This window comes from Magnolia sinica, chromosome 3 (genome assembly GCF_029962835.1).
Source record: "Magnolia sinica isolate HGM2019 chromosome 3, MsV1, whole genome shotgun sequence".
Taxonomy (NCBI): Eukaryota; Viridiplantae; Streptophyta; class Magnoliopsida; order Magnoliales; family Magnoliaceae; genus Magnolia; species Magnolia sinica.
This window is the reverse complement of record NC_080575.1, coordinates 126349113-126369837: the sequence shown is the minus strand read 5'-3', so window position 1 is coordinate 126369837 and position 20725 is coordinate 126349113. Positions and strand designations below refer to the sequence as shown.

The 20725-nt window shown below is 40.0% G+C and overlaps 1 protein-coding gene across 1 annotated transcript; it reads left to right on the top strand.

Moving 5' to 3' along the window:
- The first annotated feature begins 14667 nt into the window (after nt 1-14667).
- LOC131241208 (probable pectinesterase/pectinesterase inhibitor 34) lies at nt 14668-20389 on the top strand. Its single transcript, XM_058239940.1, has 3 exons — nt 14668-15683; nt 17777-17910; nt 19441-20389. Exons 1-3 carry the CDS (start codon nt 14734-14736, stop codon nt 20136-20138), a joined length of 1782 nt encoding a protein of 593 aa, XP_058095923.1. The 5' UTR covers nt 14668-14733; the 3' UTR covers nt 20139-20389.
- The last annotated feature ends 336 nt before the right edge of the window (nt 20390-20725 follow it).

Below are 20725 nucleotides of genomic sequence, written 5' to 3'. Positions count from 1 at the left end.
AATGACTTTAATAATATGGTTCGTGATGTAATTATTTCTCTCTCTCTCTCTTTTCATGGAGAGTAGATTAGGTCACCATGGGGCCCAGCTTGATATATGTCCATCCATCTCTCTCTCTCTCTCTCTCTTTTTCTTTTTCCATATATTTATTTATGTATTTACAGGGCATGCGCCCAAAAATGAAGAAGATCCAAATCTTGGGTAGGCCACACTATTGGAAACAATGGAAATTAAATGCCCCTTCCATTAAAAGCTTCCTAGGGCTCACCTTGTAAGGTCACGTAGACATGAATGAAGCTATGTATATCAGCTTGATCCAAAATTTTTGTAGCTCATTAATAGTCAATCACCAACGTCTCTCATGTATGGTCCACTTTAGATTTGGATATGTGGCTAATGCCTCAAATAATCTCCCAAAACAGACAGGCCGCATGGATACAGAATGCATACATCAAGGTGGGCCCCACAGCACCAATCCGCTCCCCTCATGTTTTCAACAGGGAACTGATCAGATACAACAGGTAATGTGGTACCGTACCATCTTTCCAGCTAGCATACCTCTGTAGGACATCTCTACCATTAAAGTCGGGACCAGCATGTTTTCCTAAACAGGTGGCGTGAAAGATGACACTGTACCGCAATTTGTGGTACAGTTGCCTGCAGGTGATTACTTCTCGTCCTATACCTGCAGACATATGATTTAGTACACGCACTGCACTATAATTACACAAATCCTACTCACATAAGGAAACCTGGACCGTCCAATCAACAGATCTGGATTGAGCAATCGGTCCGATGATATGGTTCGCAAAAATCATGGCCCATCTAACTATTAGGCTATTTAATTGTTGGGACAACGAATCTACACAATCATAGCCTTTTTGATGAATAACTTGCCATTAGGCATGTCTGACACACTGGCATATGTGATGGCATTTGCATTTGTCTACAGTACTAGCATATGGGGGTGCCTTAGCGGACCTAGATGTCCGACAGCTTAGCCAAGGCTTTATTGACTAGACCCATCTCATTAATGGACCTCCTGTGTCTATTTTACTACTACACAAATTGCCTGCTGGAAAGCCATTTGTTGGAACTTTTTGCGATGGAAAGCTAGGTGGGATCATAATGATGTTTGTGAGAATTCACCTTGTACATCTGTATTTACATATCATATTAGGACATGAGTCAAAAAATGGTGCAAATTCAAAAGTGGACCACACGGTAGTGGATTGAATATCCATTGTTGAAACATTCATGAGGTAATGGAAGTTTTGGCTCTTCAGTTTTCAATTCATCTAAGTTTGAATGACCTTAGCAACGGTATGAAATGGCATCATGGTAGATCTTATGAAAATTTCAACTAATGGTATTTACCTACCTACCTACAATTTCTTGTCATGCAGCTCACTTGAGTTTAATTTGGATTTACATCAATTTTGGGCCAATGTCCTAACGTGGTCTATAGAAACAAATGGATAGGATGGATTTACCACAAACATCATAGTGGGCCCCACCTAGCTTCCTTTTAAAGGAAGTTCTTGTGAAAGGCTTTGATCACAAGAAATCTGCTCGATTTTACATAGGCATTGGTTGGATAAAAAAAAGTAGGATAGAACTAGTTGAACCGTAACAAGATTTCACATCAAGCCATTTTAATGCTCGGTTCCAAAAGAAATTTTAAAAGTGCTTTTTGGTGCCACCAAAGATAGAGATTGTAATACATGGTTCTCTAATTTTATTACTGTGCAACTAGGACCACTACAACTTGCGAGTGTTTTAAGATTATCCGGCCTCTTCTCATTACTAATTTGGCTAGTCTCCTCTTGTTAGTTTTGCACTTTGGCACCATTTCAAAAAATGCCGTTGACCATCCGATTGCACACGTGGCATAACTCTATGAGGAGTGGATTAGGTGCGGCCCTCTCGCCCAAGACACTGTAACCCTTCATATGGGGCCCACCTTGATATATTTATTCTATATCCATGTCATCTAAGTTTGTGGGACCTTATCATCAGGTTCGGTGGCAATAAACATCAAGGAAAGATTATAAAGGAGCGTTCAATCACCACTGTTTCCTATAATATGTTTCACTTGAGATTTGGATCTGTTTTATTTTTTTGGGCTCATGCCTTAAAATAATCTTTCAAAACAGATGGACAACATAGATCAAGAATACATACATCTAGGTGGGCCCCATGGTAATGGCTGCAATGTCTGGGGTGAGGCCGGGCCACCCCTAATCTACTCCTACAGTATGGAAATCTAGTTCATTGGAATTAATGACCCAATTGTGTATGGTCCATACCTAAAAGTTTCTATGACAAAGTGATACCCAACTATCGAGTTTCCATTTAAATCTGGACCACTCATTATTTATTAATTGGATAGTTGAAATTGCTTGATTGGTGTACTTTCGGAGATATGCTCTATCCCCAATGAAACCCAACAGGGATGGTCTGCATATTTATATATAAATGCCTGATATGAATAAGTTTAGTTGCCACCATTTTCAAAGTATTGCTAAACCTAGAATCTCACCCTACCGATATAGCATGGAAGATGTGCTTATATGGATATGCATAGGGTTAGGATCCAATGTTAGTCATTCATACTTTTAGAAAATGGTTGGACTCATCCTCTTCACACGTGGCACTAATGTATAGCTATCCAAATCATCCAATTGCAGGTCCTTATGGACAGAGTGCACGTGTCTAAAATTACACTGATTAAGCAATCAACAGCTATCAAGTGGATAAGAGAAAATCGGTGAATGGTCAGGAATCAAAGCATGGTGGCCGAAACTAGGATTGGTTGTGATCGATGATTGATACAGCTGTATTGGTCAGAAATAGCCCAATGCAGGATCAATATGAGGTGATATGACTCAATAACAGTTGTTTTGTAACAAAATTTTAAACTTTGATTCAAAGGATAAAATAAGATAACTAACATTGTTGACGCATGATCTCGCCTAAAACTCGGTTTATGACCAGACCCCCAATAATATCCGAAGATCCTCACAATATATGTGGGATCCGAATCGTACTACAACGTACCCCTGTTAAACACGGAAACCGCCTTCACGCCATCATCTCATCTCAACTATAAATGGGAAACCCTCTAATAGTGAAAGGTACGCACAATTTCTAGTTCAAAACTCGATTTACGATAAGATTGTTTACCTAACTTGGGCATCGGAGGATCCCCTATGCTAGCCAAGGTCTCCTCTTGTGTAGGTACACGGAGGTCTAAGAAAGGCTAACCAAATTTCTTCATCTACAAATATTATCTTCTCATCGCAGTTTTTAGATTATGCTCTTTCAATGATAGGGACTGTTTTGGACCGTCCGGATTGCTATATAACCATGTGAACAGTTGAAGAGTCCCCATGATAGTATTTAAGTTGTGCAAAACAAATACACGAGACTAGCCCGCCACCTAAAATACGCTGGGAATTGTACACGTGGAATATGTGCGACTCATACAGCCCACATTGTGGCCCCGCTTTAGATGGTTTATAAAACTAATTATACTGAAATGATGGAGTACTTTTTAATTAGTTGACATGTAAGGGACAGTCAGCATGAAAGATAATCAACGGTTCTGATTCAGAAAACAAGCCTTTATAAATCATAGAGTACAACCATCTACTTAATAGTATTTTAACTTTCTAACATATCTAAAATGATTCCCATTATATTGATAGTCTAGTTTGATTTAGATATTCAACACGCATACAAAAGCAAGTGCATGCGTATCATTCATCACGCCCTGCTAGAGTATCAAATACGTTGACTGGATTCCTCTGTGACGCTATTGTACGCTCAGCGTGTGAAGCACCTGAAATCCGTGGGTCCATTGTATCGTATGCACTACATCCACTCTGTTCATCAGGGTGGCCCATGTATGGTTTTTCCTAATAGAAAATATGAGCTTGATCTACATCTCATCTGGACCACATCATAGAAAACAATGGCTAAGATACACCAAACTTATGTTTGTGTGTGGGCCTACAATGGTATTTATATATAATCCAACCCATTCATCAGGTGAGCCTCACCATGATGAATGGGCACTGGGTACTTCTCCATGACCCAAAACTCAGGTGGGCCACAATGCATAAACTTGAAGGTTTTAGTGGTGATTTTACATTGTTCCAAAATGTGTGGCCAACAGGAGTTTTTTTTCTTTTTTTCGAGTTGATTTTGGGGACGTGCTCTGAACAAGAGAATGCGCACTGGATGGGTGGCATGGATGTTATAATCACAGCAGGATGGGTCTGAATCATTGACCTAATTCGCTCCCAATTCTTACAATTGGGAAGATCTTAGCCATTCAATCAATGCCCACGAATAGTGAGTGAACAAGAGAAACAACCATGGTCCACAATAGGCAGAAAATTGACCAAATATATAAAAAACCAGAGTCTTTCAATGTGGGAGACTTTTGGGGTATCCCATCATGGAAGGGCCCACCGTATCCCCAACCATGGGGATTTCAGAGTCATGAAATCTGGCATCAACAATCTGTACATTGAAGGTGGAACAGGATCAGTAATTTTCATTCCTTTGTTGCACTGTGAGGGAAAAAACGCATGCATAAAAATAAGATTGAATATCACATAGGTTTGCTCGAAGACATCACGGCCTTTGAAACTGGGACATCTTCCAAAGATCCAAACTGCTTATGACAAAGATTCTCATTTGTATGGTGGAAAATGGAAAATAATAATAATAATAATCTCTCAACTATTAGGCATACTAAATCAATTAAGCGGCTCGATCTAAACTGATCAATTTTGACCCTAAGCACTAAAATAAACAGATACGTCTAATATGAACATATATGGTCAAATTCTGAGAAGATCGATCGCATATCCAGCCACTTGTAGAAATTTATAATTATCAGGTAATAATATGTAGGGTTCTTCCTTTGAAAATGGGTTGATGTGTGCCTTCCACTGGAAATGACTTTCAAAATAGTTGTGCAATCAAATCAAAGGAAAAACTTGCAATCAATTGGTAGAGGCGATGATAAAAATGTGTCTTTTAAAAGAATTGTGTGATATTGGATAGAGAATAAATCTAATATATTAATATAAATTTGGATTAAACTAAAGATTATAGGTAAAAATTACTGTCACGCTCCAAAATTCGAATACCCAAATAGGGTGTTGAGGACCCGAATTCCAGGTCCATGACCTATGAAAAAATAAAAATATAAATATAAAATATGACAATCAAATATGCATTTCATTTTCTCCCGCCATAGTCCACAATTTTAAAATCCAAACACATGCTAAGATAACTAATTACATAATTTGTTACTACATTGATGCATAATTATTTAACTTAACTTGAAATAAGAAAATCAAGTCAAACTTTACTACATTTATAATTCTAAAATAAAATAAAATTGATCCTATGTATAATGACATGCCACATGCATCCAACCACATTCAATGCTCCACTACTAATAGTAGTATTCTGCATCTTCAAAATATTCATAACCAAAAATGGTTAAAACATAATAATTTAACAACTCAATAGGATCACATCAATCCCGAGTCGAAAGCCTCACAAATATTACCAAATTTAACCTCAACATATAAATCAAAATAAGGCGAACATTGGATTTAAAATCATAATTAATAATTTGACATTCATGAATATGAAATGAATAAATTATTTAACATAGCTTTTCTAAAAATACTAAGATTTGGAGTGGACAAAACATTCATATGTACTGATCCTTTTAGGGGATGACCCACGGCAAAGTATCGGTGTTGATCCTTTCAGGGTATGACTCTCGGCAGAGCACCGGTATAACCTTTTAAGGACAAAAGCCCAGGACAGTGCACTTGTGTGTACTGATCCTTTTAGGGAATCACCCGGGCAGAGCACCCGTGCCGATCCTTTTGGGAATGACCCTGGGCAGAGCACTCGTGTCGTGCCGATCATTTTGGGAATAACCCTGGACAGAGTACCCATAAGAATTTTTAAATCTTACATTAAATTGAAATAGTTCGCATAAAATGCATTTAACTCAGACTTACAATGAAATATGACAGATATAGTGTCCATATTCACATAATTTAATATTCATTATCACCACTAGATAATATTAAATAAAAAAGGAATAATATTTACATTGGTTCAATTAAATAAAGAATATCTCAATGTTTAAATCATATAAGGCAATTAGGCAATTATTTATGAATTTTTCAATAAGGAATGATCACCTATCTGTTGTAATGATAAAACACTCTGATATAGATAAGAATTTTTGTAGGATTATTCTCTGGATAACAAAGTCTGCTACGAATCTAATTCATGTAACGATCACGAACAAAATTGGATTTGTATACTAGAATTGGTCCGATTAGATAAGATTTATCTATGATTCCAATACAATTTTCATAATTAGGGTTTTTATCTGTACAAAAACTTCTAAAATAAATGAATAATTACAAGCTAATTAACTCAGTGAGTTGGCTTATATTACAACTATACATTACTTTCAGATTAATTATATGGGAAACAATTTACTTATTACATGATGTAAATATACATACTAAGATCTTGGATATTAATTAATGGTTAGATCTATTTTAATAGGCCTTATGGAAAATTTACTTACCGAAATGCTGGTTTACATATATCAGACGGTGGTGGTGTAGATGAAGAAGACGATCATATCAGAATCTGAATTGATGCATTTTGCAACATTGACAGCTGTGAATTGTTCTGACAGGCCGTACAAAGCTTATGAGCTCCACAGATCGAGGCTTTGGATTGATTTTGTTGGTTGATTCTGAAGTTGGAAGGCGCAGCTGCTAGTTGCATGAAATTGAGAAGTAGGAAGAATATTATTTTTAGAGATCCCAATGGTAGGCCTTTCAATGGCTGTGAATTGATGAGTGAGCAGGCTAGTATCACTGAGGAAAATCTTCACGATCGTAAGAGAGGAAATTTGAATATGAAGGAGTTTGAGAGAGAAAGTAACGTGAGAGCGTGACTTCGTGCACAAGGCAGATTTCTGCTTTTGGTTGTTGTAACCGTGAGGAGTGGGTAGTGAGGTAGGGTTCACCATAATGGCTGAGAGAAATCAGGCCATTAATCAGCTTCCACAAGTTCTAGTGCTAAAAAGATTTAGTTAAAATCAAGCTTCAAGGTGAGTCACGTAAAATATTTTTAAGAGAAAAATTTTAAGAGCTAAGTTTAATCGAGGGTCCAGGTTCATTAGATGGTTTAGATTAAGGAGTGGCTCCCACCACGATGATGGCATGCATGGTGGATGGGTTTACGTGTGCAATTGTACCATGGAGAAGAAGGGAAGGAGAGATAAAGTCGTGGAAGAGAGATGGGTTGGTTTCGTGGGGTGACGTGTGTCAGCACGTCACTTTGCTTTGTTTTTTTTAAAAAGAGAGTGGGCCCCACAAGAATGATCTGACAAATCCACATCATTCATCAGTTTTGTCCATCAAAGTTAGGGCGTGTATCAAAAAATGAGGGCCATCCACAACTCATGTGGGCCACACCATATGTAACAGTGGAACCCACTGTTTTTAAAAAAAAACTGAGTGTTACAATTACTACTACTTAATTATCGTTATATCTAAGATAAGTCGAGATAAAAGTAAATTGATATGTTTATTTGGTTTGATTTGAATTGAAGATTGTTGTTTTATTCGATTCCTCTATTATTTATAGGTTCTATTGTAGGGTTTATTCTTCTATATCATTCTTACACTATTACAATGATTACAATAGTCGAAATGCCTTTCTCTATATTCTTCTTTTGTTATGTTTCTCTTTTAAGCATAGTTAGAGAAAAATCTACAAGTCCATAAGTCGGTTTATGGAATTGACCAACTTTACTGAGCCAGCACGGGCCCATGGAAACCCGAGCCTGATAAGGCCTTTATGTCCAAAAATAAAGTAATCTCCAAGGAGAGCGATGCAATTGTAAAGACACACGAAGAGCTTATAACCTCACAGAAGTGGTTGAAATGCCGACCTAATTTATAGATCGGCTAAATGAAGATTATGGATCGCCTATAAATCAGTCACGTGTCGATTACAGATCGACCATAACTCGTTCAAAGATCAGTCACAGATCGATCACAAACCGGCCATAGCTCGGTCATAGATCGGTCATATATCGATCACAGATCAGTCACATATCGGCCACAGACCGACCATAGCTCGGTCATAAATCGGCCATAAATCGATCACAGATCGGCCATAGCTTGATCATAGACCGGCCATAGCTCGGTCATAGATCGACGATACCCCTAGCAAGGTCTAAAGGTCTCAACACTCAAATGACGGAACACGAACCTTCCGTCTCATCCAACAGTCGAAAATGGTGAATGTCGATCTGTCAATCAGGACAGTATCATTCATTTCGAACTAAGCAGCTGCCTTGGGATCCAACCTAAAACTGAACTATAGATTTAAAGGATCCTTGAAGATCTCTCCTAAGATCTTCAAAAGATAAGATCAAATCCTGATAATCGCTGGAACCTACCATCTCAGAAAGATTCCAGATCACAACAGATCTCTAAGATATCAGGAAAGAATCCCCATATTATGGGATCCTCTCTCCTGTAAATATACAGATATCACCCATCGTTTTAGGTACGTTCAATCCTAATATTCGACTGGTCTCTTTTCTAAAGACGCTACCTTACTTCCAAGACCTCAAGCCTGACTTAGGCATCGGAGAGTCCCATGTACGAGCCTGAGTCTCATTTGTCTCTTACCTTTGCCTGTGCAGGTATAGGAAGGTGCGCTGTGGCGGGCCTGCTAGAAAACTGCAGCAACAAGTATGTTTCTTTAATTTAGGCCAACTCTGTTCCTCTCTACCATCTTCTATATCTCAAACTGCTTCAGCTTCAATTGTATTTCTCTATTCACTCATTAAAATTTTAAATAACTGGGCCACACCATTCTATTAACCATTTATTATTGTGTGAAATTGAATTTACGCTGGTTATGATTTAACAAAAAGCTCTCCAAGATGCTTGAAAAATTTTTCATCTACTTTCTATTTCTTATGCAATGCCAGGACATTGGCTCTTTCAATAATAGCCAAAAATAGATTACAATATCAATTAAATTATTTCAATTGCTTAAAATGGAATCAACCACCGTAACCATTGCGTAATCAAATCGTTTGAAGTATTCAATCCAATGGTTATATCGGCCATTCTCCCATCCAAATATAGTCCTACCAAAAAAACCGTCTGGGTCAATGAAAAAGACTCCAATCCGCGTCCCAACTCATCTTATTGCGCGATACGTCCGGTTGTTTTCGAGGAGTGTGACTTTTGATACGCAAGCAATTACTAACTGAACACGTGGCACGTATGTTGCCTAAGCTAAATTGTCCAAATATTCGGTCGGGGTTCAGATCGCTTCTAAACCGAAAATTACACCTCTTGTCGACTGTAGACACTAAATGAACGGTTGAAATGAAAATAACATTCAAATAACCAACTCCCATTAATCGGAGGCTGCAATCAATCAACAGATCTGAATTTTAAATGATGGTGCATCTGCAGTGGGCCTCACATTTTTGATGGTCGTATTTATCCTATTGCGTTCAAGGTGTACAATTTCTGAGTATCTGCGTATCAACCATTTCATATTTGAGAGTATTTAGTAATTCCCTTGCAAGCCTCAGAGCAAAGCATTCCGTGAACTGCTCCTAGTTTCCTTTCCAGTGGCCAAATTACCCCTTGAATTTCTTCTGTGGCTGGGATTTCGGATGGGTATTTATGGTATTTGAAGTTTTAATTGTCAGGACGTGAGGGCCTAGAAATATTAATCCCGTGGGAGTTATCGTATACTCCGGCAACGGGAACAGATTAGGTGCGGCCACGGCTCCACCAAATACGGTATGGCCCTTACCATGGGACCCACCTTGATGTATATATTCTATATCCACACCGTTCATACGTTTTTCCAGATTATTTTAGGTCATGAGCCCAAAAAAGTAGAAGATAAAAATCTCAGGTGGACTATGCTATACGAAACAGTAGTGATTGAACGCCTCAACATTAAAAACTTCCCTTCGCTAGAAATAATGTTTTCTTAAGTTTATTTTCAATCCAACCTATTGATAAGGTCACACAAACTTGGTTGATATCATCTTATCAAAAACTTGTGGCCCACAAGAAGCTTTTAACGGTCAATCACTATTGTTTACAGTAGTATGGTTCATCTGAGATTTTTATCTGTTTATTTTTCGGGCTCATGCTCTAATATCATTTGGAAAATGCATGGACCGCATGGATATAGAATACATTAAGGCAGGACCCACAGTAAGGGCCCCACCGTCTTAGGTGAGGCCAGGGCTGCACCTAATCTGCTTCCTCCAGCAACTTGCTTATCACCATTGAAATGAGGGTAAGGGTCACGTTCTAAGAATTACATTATTGTTTGAAATAAGACCGTTTGATTTTTTTAACTGTCAAATAAATATCTATCAATCTAATAATCAAATCACCAGATAAGACTAATTTCTCCTTCACAGTGTCCATATTTTGGATGGATCAGTTTGACTTAATTGTATGCCAAATATGCAGTTTCACAATAATTTCTAAATGCCTGTGTATTATCCACACACTCTGCCAGAGTATCAAAGTATTTCTCAATATTTTTTGTTATATAAAATATAAAATATACAATCATTTTTTATTTAGAGACTTAAAAATCGTACAAAGTAGTAGGATTTCAGCCCTGTGAGCATATCAGTTTCCGAATATCACCGAATAGAGATTTTTTGCGATTCATAGGCAGGGAACGGCAGCCATGCGCATTCACTCAAAAATTGTGCATGTATCATACATGTAACTCAAATCAAACCATCCAAATTGTGGGAACCAATTTAGATCGTTCATACTCCGAAAATCAGTTTGGATTGAATTATTTAAAAGTTGATTAATGGATATTCATTTGTCTCATTAGGATCGTTGATTTTTTTTCATTGTTACTATCTATTAGATATTCACCAACCTGCCAGTAGAACATCAGATAAATGAATTTCAAAAGTGGGATCCGCTACTTGGACGGTGTAGTTTGAGTGATATGATTGACGCATGAACAATGGATGAGCGCATGCGTATGGACTATCTCTCTTCCAGAGTACCAGGAACAAGCTGAATGGCGAGCACTAATACATAGTCCAAAGTCTAAAATCAGGAGGACTTTTTGGTAATTTTACTGAAAATAAACAACTTTTGATTGTCAGGACGTGATGCAATTAATTCGTACGACGCACCAACAACAAACAAACTCCACGTAAAATCTTTTTATAGGAAACGCGGCATCTGTCGGTGGGATCCCAATCAGCAAGAAATTTACGAAAATGCCCATGATAACGACTCTACTGCTCTTTCGCTCCACCAAACGACCAATCTCTTTAAAGGGTATAAGATTACAAAAACCATAGACAAATAGAGAGGTCTCCGCCACATCCTGGATATATCTACTTCTCCGGATTTTGCTATTGGAAGTTTGACGTGTGCCAAACATACACGTGTGTGGAATATCTCAGCCGTCCATAAATGGCCCACGTTGCAAGGATGACCGTTTGCAAAAAAATCAGACCATTCAGGCCAAACGTATCCGTTGGATTTAACCATCCTTCTTTTCGTATGGCGATGGTCCACCGGATGAGTGGACCCACGTGAAACTTTAGTATTGCCTACATTGGCACGTGTGTTGCGAAGTAATTACTTTCCAGTAGCTGTCTCCACATGTGCGACGTTGGCACCGAATCAATCACTAATGTGTAGGCTTTGTTAACGTCACACGCGCGGAGGATACCAGCAGATCCACACGCAGTCCCACGTGCTAACATGAGATACGTGACCAGTATCTGGGAGGAAATACTGCCTTAGATCTTCTGCCTAAAAAATTCAGGCAGTTTCTCTCCAAACGTAGGCCACAGTCTGCAAACTGAGCTGATGGTTATAACATTTTTTTTCACAGCCGTCCATTTAGTTTTGTACGTTCTACATCATCTGAGTTATTAAACGGCCTGATCTTTAAGATAGAAGATCTAAAAAGTGTGCCCCACCTGAAGGAAAGACCAGATTTTCTATACATGCTCTACAAGTGTGCCTGCTCATGGATGTTACAAACGCGTGTAGTACAAGCAAATCTCTTAAACCGTACTTTTGTAGATGAGAAGACCGTATAATATTCCCAAAGGCCCACCCCACTACAACTCAGAAGACTCCAGCGCCCCTCCATTATTGGCTAGCTGCAATGTACTGTATTGTAACCTATCATCCGATCCTCACCCTTAAAATAGTCCGTTCAAATAGTAGTCGACAATCGTCCAAAAAGAAACCTCACATCAGTCGCAACCCTTGCCGTTTGATTCTGGTGACGTTGCACTTGCAAAACCACGGTCCATCATAGCCGTGCCCACGGTTTCCATGGTCTTGATCGACATGCATCATGCCACGTTACCACCTAGACTACACGTACCTAGATTCACTCCAAATTTTTCTGTAGAGGATGTTCCCTTCTCTTATCCAGGAGCGGATTAGGTGCGGCCCTTTCCGTGGGGCCCGCCTTGATTTATTTATTCTATATCCACTTCCATATGTTTTTCCATATCAAAAAAATGAAGAAAGCTCAGCTCATCCTAATGTTTCAGTATTTATTTGCCATATTTAATATTTTCTTTGCCATATTCGGACCTGTTGATAAAGTTGTACTTATGTTCCTATCAGAGCCAATTAAAGATAAAAACATTAAATTTTATAAGAATTGAATAGTATATTTAAAATTTATGAAGATATTAAGAAGATTTTGAAGATATACAGCACGTGTTTATTGGACAATGCCATATCATCCATACAATAATTGAAGCTGAGCATAATGTGGTCAAAGTGACAAGAAAAATTAGAGTAGTTATTTTTACAATTGCCAAGATATAAAGGAAAGACTTCAAAAGACCATTAGTGTTAAAACACGGGTATAACAACTATAAGAATGTTGAAAGTATTGAAATGGTAAGAGGAATTAAATATATATCAAAGGAATTTGGTAGAATAAGACACCCCGTATAAAATCAATCAAATTCATCTTTCAATTATTTTATATGTCATTTAATTAATTTAATTTTAAACTTTATCTTCATTTACATTTATTAGTGTAATCTGTAGTAGTAATTAAGTAGTTGTTAACATTAGTTGTAATTTGAGTTTACGCTCATATGTTGAATTCAATTCAAGTATCAAACAAAATTTTTCATTAAAAAATATATTATACAATTATCTTTTGCGACCTATTGTAAGAATTTTCTTTTCGTTTTATTTATACTGAAGAAAAATTCATTTATTACGGTAGTTCGAGGTGTAACTCATTTTTAGATAACAAACCCAACCTTTTGATAATCACTTGATCATCTTAAGTAATGATATACAAGTGATTAAATAGGTGACTGATCTTACTCAATCTCAATCATATACGATTGATTTCCAACTTATCTACCTATCTTGTCACTTGAGGCCAATGTTATTTGATTTGAATTGAGCGCTCATTCAATTCTAACATGCCTACACTTATTATATGGCTAATGTTAGAAAAAACAACAACAAAGGTCATATAAACATATATTAAGAGGAAAAAACAAATATAAGCTTGATTCAAAACTTTTCTGGCCTAATAATGGACATTCACCACTGTTTCTTATTGTATGGTCCACCTCAAAGTTGGATTTTCTTCATTAATATTAGGGCTCTTCCCGTAAATAATCTAGAAAAATCATAATATGGATATAGAATAAATATATTAAGGTAGGTCTTATGGACGAGTGGCACCTCATGGATGAGTTAGTTAAACGTATAAATAGCTTGTGTAAATATTAAGATATTTTAGTGAGAAAATTGCAAAAAAAATAATAAAAAAGACATTATTCTGGAGTTACTTGGCTAGATTGTCTCATTATTTTTTATGATAACATCAGGCTCCTAAATCATTGAAGCATTTTGGACGGTGGGAAAAGATATAAAGACCATTTATTCATCTATGAGTGGACATTCTACCCTCTTTATATTGAGTGAGAGAGAGAGAGAGAGAGAGAGAGAGAGAGAGAGATAGACATTGTCTCAGTCCGACATAGTAAGTTTAAGTGGGCGTACGCACCCAGATGGGCCCAGCTCAGACAACATCAAGTGGCCTAATTAAGTTTGCCACGTTGGATCACCTAGGATAATCCTACACTGATGAAAAAATATTATAGTCAAAATGTTAAATATAAATATAAGTTCAAGATGGCTTTTGTGGGATTTTTATTTGAAATTTACTGGTCATTTTGATAATATTCTCAGGGTGTGGAAATTCAACTGTTGTCCAATGGTTATAGAAAAACTTAAAAAATCATAATTAGATAATCATTACGGTTTTTTATTCTTTTCTTTCACTTTCCCGTCATCCAAACAGTCCTCAGGGTATTTTCGACATTAATTCAAATATATATATATATAACTACAGTCCTATTAGAAAAAAAGAAAATTTCTCTTTTATCAGATACCTACATAAAAAGCTTTCTTCTCGCTCATCAGTAGAAGCCAGCTAATGCACCAGACATGGACTTCACACCAACTGCCATTAATCGCATATACACCGTATATAAACCCTTCAAAACCCCTCTTTTCCCCCACAATCTCTCTCTCTCTCCCTCTCAGCTGACGCAAGAAGACAATGGGGTACGGCAGGCTCGGATCGTCCGAGCCTACACATTCCCTTCCCGAGCCTGTCTCCACCATAGCCAAGCCCTCCAAAAAGCGGAAGCTCCTCCTTCTCATCCTCATTTCTTCCCTCTTCCTTGTTGCCTCGGGGATCTCGGCCGCCGTCCTGGTCCGGATCCGAACCAGAGGCTCGGCCACGTCCCAGCCCTTGCTACAGAAGCGTCCCACCCAAGCCATTTCTCAGACATGCCAGAAGACCCGCTTCCCGAGCCTATGCGTCGACTCGCTCGTCAACTTCCCGGGCGCGCTCGAAGCCGGCGAGCGCGACCTCGTCCATATCTCCGTCAACATGACGCTCCAGCGCGTCAGCAAAGCGCTGAGCGGCGCGTGGAGCATCTCAAACATCGTGATGGACACTCGCGTCAGGGCCGCGTACGAGGACTGCCTCGAGCTTCTGGACGATTCCATGGACCAGCTCTCCCAGTCCCTCAACTCCGTTTCCTCGTTATCAGCTGGGGGAGCAGGTGTCGGATCTACCGATGACGTACTGACGTGGCTGAGCGCGGCCCTCACGAACCAGGACACGTGCGATGAGGGCCTGAATGACGTCAGCGGGTCTGTGAAGAACGAGATGGTGGCAAAGCTCAAGGATCTGACAGAGCTCGTCAGCAACTGTCTGGCCATTTTCGCGATTTCCAGCTACAACAAGGATTTTTCGGGAATCCCGATCCAAAACCGGAGGAGGCTGATGTCGGATGGCGGTTTTCCATTACGGAAGAACGGTTTTCCGGCATGGATAACGAGGAGAGAGAGGAGACTGCTGCAGTTGCCGGCGTCTCAGATCCAGGCGGATATCATCGTGTCCAAGGACGGGAATGGGACGCACAAGACGCTCACGGAGGCGATTAAAGCGGCGCCGCAGCAGAGTACTCGCCGCACGATTATTTACGTGAGGGCAGGAAGGTAAATAAGCTCAAAGCCATAGGGATTGATGCTTTTATTGTCTGCTTTTTGCTTTTTTTGCCTGGGCCCCACATTCCATCACCGTCCGACCGTGACGGACAGTGACTGAATCCACCCGCATGAATCCGTCGTTACCCGATTTAACAATATAGCTCAAAATTTACAGTCATCCAATGTCTTGAACACGGGGAAGTGGCGATTTTCTTTCTGATCGCCCGTTCACCGGTCCGAGCGTCTCACGCCTAACGACTGGCTCAGATCTTGCGCATGTGTGGCAAGTTCTCACGTCTTTCGAGATTCCCCGTGAATCGCATAGCGTCCTCGTGAAATGCTGGAGAAAATTACCACTGTAAAGCCCACCTTTTATCCAGCGTCTTGTAGGAAGGATCCAAAACTTACCTTCCCAACTTATACCTTGCACGCACGGAGCTTTTGAGGACGAAAATGCCCCTGCTTACTCTATTTATGGCACGGTTGGAATCCGTAGACATAGGCCTACAGAAACGAAAAATCATTTTGAAAAGCAGGGGTATTTTCGTCCTCAAATGCTCTGTCCGTACGTGCAGGGTCTAAGTTGGGAAGGTAAGTTTTGGATCTTTCGTAAAATACGCCGGATAAAAGGTGCAGTTACAGTGGTAATTTTCTCTGTGAATTCTGGAATTTTTTTTCTCATGAATTCTTTCTATAAATGATCGCCGACAACGGTTGGGATCCTCCGACTCATCTTTTAGTTCAGCACCATTTGAAAATGGTGGTGACTCAATTCTCACGTGTGGCACTATGTGCTTCCATCCATACTGTTCAGACTGTCGGTCCTGATATGGTTGGATCCCTCTAAAATCACACAGATGAAGCGATCTAGCCATCCAATTAAATTGGACGGTCTGGATTTCTATATAAATGTGCCATGAAAAGTCACCACCATATTTTAAAATGGTGCAGACAAACATAGGATTCTTGCCCGTGAATTCGCGTTTCAACCTTTCATTGTCTGTAAATTCATCTCCAGATAGTGATAGCTGTAACCATCCACTAAACGTAAATTTCCTAAAGTGGACTAAATAGTATAGATTCCACAACGTGGACGGTTCCAATCATCGGATCACGCAGCATGTGGGGCCCATTGGGTGGATTGATGCTTCAATGATACTCATTTCCAGTTAATTCGTCCCTTTTGAGCTACTTATCTTTACCCAGGACTTTGTAACCACACAAGAAAATACAAGGCATGCTGTACCTCACACGGTTTCAGTAGCTCATCCACACGTACACGTGACGTACGTGCAGGCCAATGCTGGCCCTCCAAAGTGGTGGGCCACGTAGTGGATAGCGCGGACTGCAAATCTCACTGGTTGGGTGCAGGTGGTCCCATCTTTATTTGATTTATGCAGGGTCCATGACTTGGATGTCATTTATTTATGCCACGTGTACGGTGCTTGAGTTGCTGTATCTCCTCTTCTGTCTACCATTCATTCCCACGATGGCCCACATTACCGACTCGCAATTCCATCTGCTGTTGTCTACTATTTATTACGAAAATGCCCCGGCAACTAGATTCTACACTGTTATTGTGTGTCTTGACTTGCCTGTAGGGCCCACTGTGATATCTGTGTTATATCCACTCCGTCCATCCATTTCACCAGCTCGTTTTACCCATTGATCAAAATTGAAGTGGGCCAGACCAAAGGAAATAGCGGGGATGGAAGTGCTGATGGGCTCACGGTGATGTTTATGTGCCATCTCACCCGTTCAAAATATGACGGTTAGAAGGGAAAACACAAATATCAACCTGATTTAGAACTTCTGGGGAACCCAAGAATGTTTCAATGGTGGGCGTTCAATTCCAACCGTTTCTCGTGGTGTGGCCCACTTTTCCTTCAAATCTGCATGACTTTTTGAGATATCGTACTAGCATGGGCTGCTGTAACCGATGGACGGAGAGGATACAGCACAGACATAGTTGTAGGCACCACAGAGCTTAAGTGAAAATCGCGTCCGTTACACGTGTTTTGTTCCGGAAATGCCCCCCACTCACCAGATTAGGCAGTGTTGGTGGTGGGAGAAGTCTGAATTATCGTTTATATTTTGTTCAGGTACGACGAGAATCTGAAGGTGGGGAGGAAGAAGACGAACCTGATGTTCATAGGAGATGGAAAGGGCAAAACGGTCATTGCCGGTTCGAGAAGCGTCTGGGAAAACTATACGACTTTTCACACCGCCACTTTCGGTAATGCTCTATCTCTTTTTCTCTATTTGATGCTCTCTCTCCGTCTCCAGCACAAATGATATTAAAATAACCAAGATCTTTCGGGACGTACATGTTGTATATTTGGAATCCACGCCGTCCATCAGGTGTTAACCCTTATATTCACTGTAAATACAAAAGATAAGCCTTATATAGACCTCATATGGGTCACATCAGCTGAGACATTGTAACATTGTACCGAAACCCTTCACGAGTTGTGGCCCACACGAGTTTTGGATCAGGCTCATTTTTTTATATATATATCCCTCTTTTTCCCGGTAAATTAGATACTGATGAACGGTTCTGATGAAAGATGCATAACATTGTGTCACCACGGATGGACGATGTAGATACATAATAAATATATTGAAGTGGGCCCCACAGAAAGGTCCGCATCGTATTGGGTGAAGCCCGGGTCTCCCTAATCCGCTCTCCGCACGAACCTATGGTTGGCTTCATGGACGGTTTGGATTTCATTTCTGGTCCCGCACAAATGCCCTTCCCAGATTATCTTGTAAAATGACTAAAATATCCCCCGCATAATTTGAACTGCAATTTCTGTATCATTTCAAGGGGAGATTCTAGTCGACAAAAATACTCATAGTCACAGTTCACTCGTGAGTCTTAAAATCAAAAAATAAAAAAGTAGTTTCCACAGAAGCGAATTGCAAATGGCGAGGCGAGTGCAAGTGGCGGTTACCACGGGGCAAATTTGGACTTTTGGCCACACAAGTACAGTGTATCTTGGAGTTTTGGCCAAATTTCAACCGTCCAGTTCGTATGGATCTTGAACACGTTCGTTAAGTTGGTACGTGTAAGCAGTACAATACCAGGAAAGTGCACCCGCGGGAGTCTCATATATTTTCGGACGTCCGCAAAGTGTGAATGTCTGAAACATTTTTGAATCACGGGTTTGCTAGAATCCTTTCTGACGTACTGGCATGAGATAGATCTGGACTTTCGTGTTTGGATCTGTCGTCATCCTTTAAATGATCCAAACCGTTTATATCGATGGACTCACTTTGAATGTAGAAGCGAAGTAGAAACTTTTAGATTAGAATATCTCAACCTTTGATTATTTTACTCTTTTCTTTTAAATATGGATGGTCCCCTAATCTTAGCAAAACGAAAAGATTAAAAATTTCAATCTTGGACTTTTATTTTGGCTATTTCCCATCTAAGATTAGGTTTGGGTGCCCCAATTCACCGGCAAAATCCGTGATTATCTTATTGCAATACGATTCTACAAATGGCATATAGAATTCAATCTAAACCATCCAAATTTATGGCCACACTGTAGATGGACCATTACCACAAGATCAAGCTATTCAACAATTCTAATATCTCTAATAATCTTCAAGTACCATACACGTCCCCCTGATCGAATGGTCAGATTTGACTAAGGTGGGTTGCACTGGCATCGTGTTTTTCTAACCGTAGATCCCCATAACCCGGTCAAGTGCGAAATTGTGTCACAGCTTACTAACCAGCCACCACCTCCCATTGTAACAGCGGCAACTGGTGCCGGGTTCATCGCACGTGACATGACATTCGAGAACTCAGCAGGCCCCGGCAAGCACCAGGCAGTCGCTCTCCGTGTGGGGGCCGATCACGCCGTAGTCTACCGGTGCAACGTCATCGGTTACCAAGACACGCTCTACGTCCACTCCCAACGCCAATTCTACCGGGAGTGCGATGTCTACGGCACCGTCGACTTCATCTTCGGCAACGCTGCAGTCGTCTTTCAGAACTGCAGCATCTATGCCCGTAAACCCATGCCCATGCAGAAGAACACCATCACCGCCCAAAACCGCAAAGACCCAAACCAGAATACCGGCATTTCCATCCACAGCTGCCGCCTCTTCGCCCAACCAGACCTCGAGGCCGCTAAATCAAGCTTCCCAACATATCTCGGCCGTCCATGGAAACTATACTCACGTGTGGTATACATGATGACATACATGGGTGACCACATACACCCGGCCGGGTGGCTCGAGTGGAACGCGACCTTCGCACTAGATACATTGTATTATGGTGAGTATATGAATTACGGGCCTGGCGGGGCAGTCGGACAACGGATCAAATGGCCCGGTTACAGGGTCATCACATCTCCTGAGGAAGCCCGTAGATTCACGGTTGCGCAGTTCATATACGGGTCGTCATGGTTGCCTTCTACTGGGGTCGCATTCATCGCCGGTTTATCGGTGTAAGATGTACAGAAGATGGTAGCTGATTGTGGAGACGGATTCGACCGTCTTGTTTTTATATTTATATAGATTTTTATTTTTATTTTGTTTTATAAAAGGAATAATTGCTCAGGTTCAAGTGTTAAAATTGTTCCATTTTCCCAGCTTGACTTGGAGAAATCCTTCTAAGGCTAATTGTATATTTGTATCTGCTAATGTCTGTTTCAGAACGACTACTAAATTTCTCTGCTCTTCAATGTACCGTTTCTTTATATGCTCCCCAATGGCTTATATTATGCCCTAGTTGTGGCAAGAACCCGTTCTTTTTTAACTCATATATATATATATATAGGTTTTTTTGATTACTTTTTAATTTTTTTATATGGAAGAAAATGTCTTCTCCCCTTCTCAAGTAAGGGGTTAGCTACACCCAAATCCATAGCTCAACTGGCGGACTGAGTGGAGATAGCTCGTTTCAACACTTGAGGTCTTGGTTTCGATCCCTAGCAGGGGTGGCTAACATGGAGTGTGTGTACTGAGATTGGTGTTAGCTAACAAGCTAACCTAAAAAAAAAAAAAGAAATAAAAGTTAGGGGTTAACTTGTCATGTA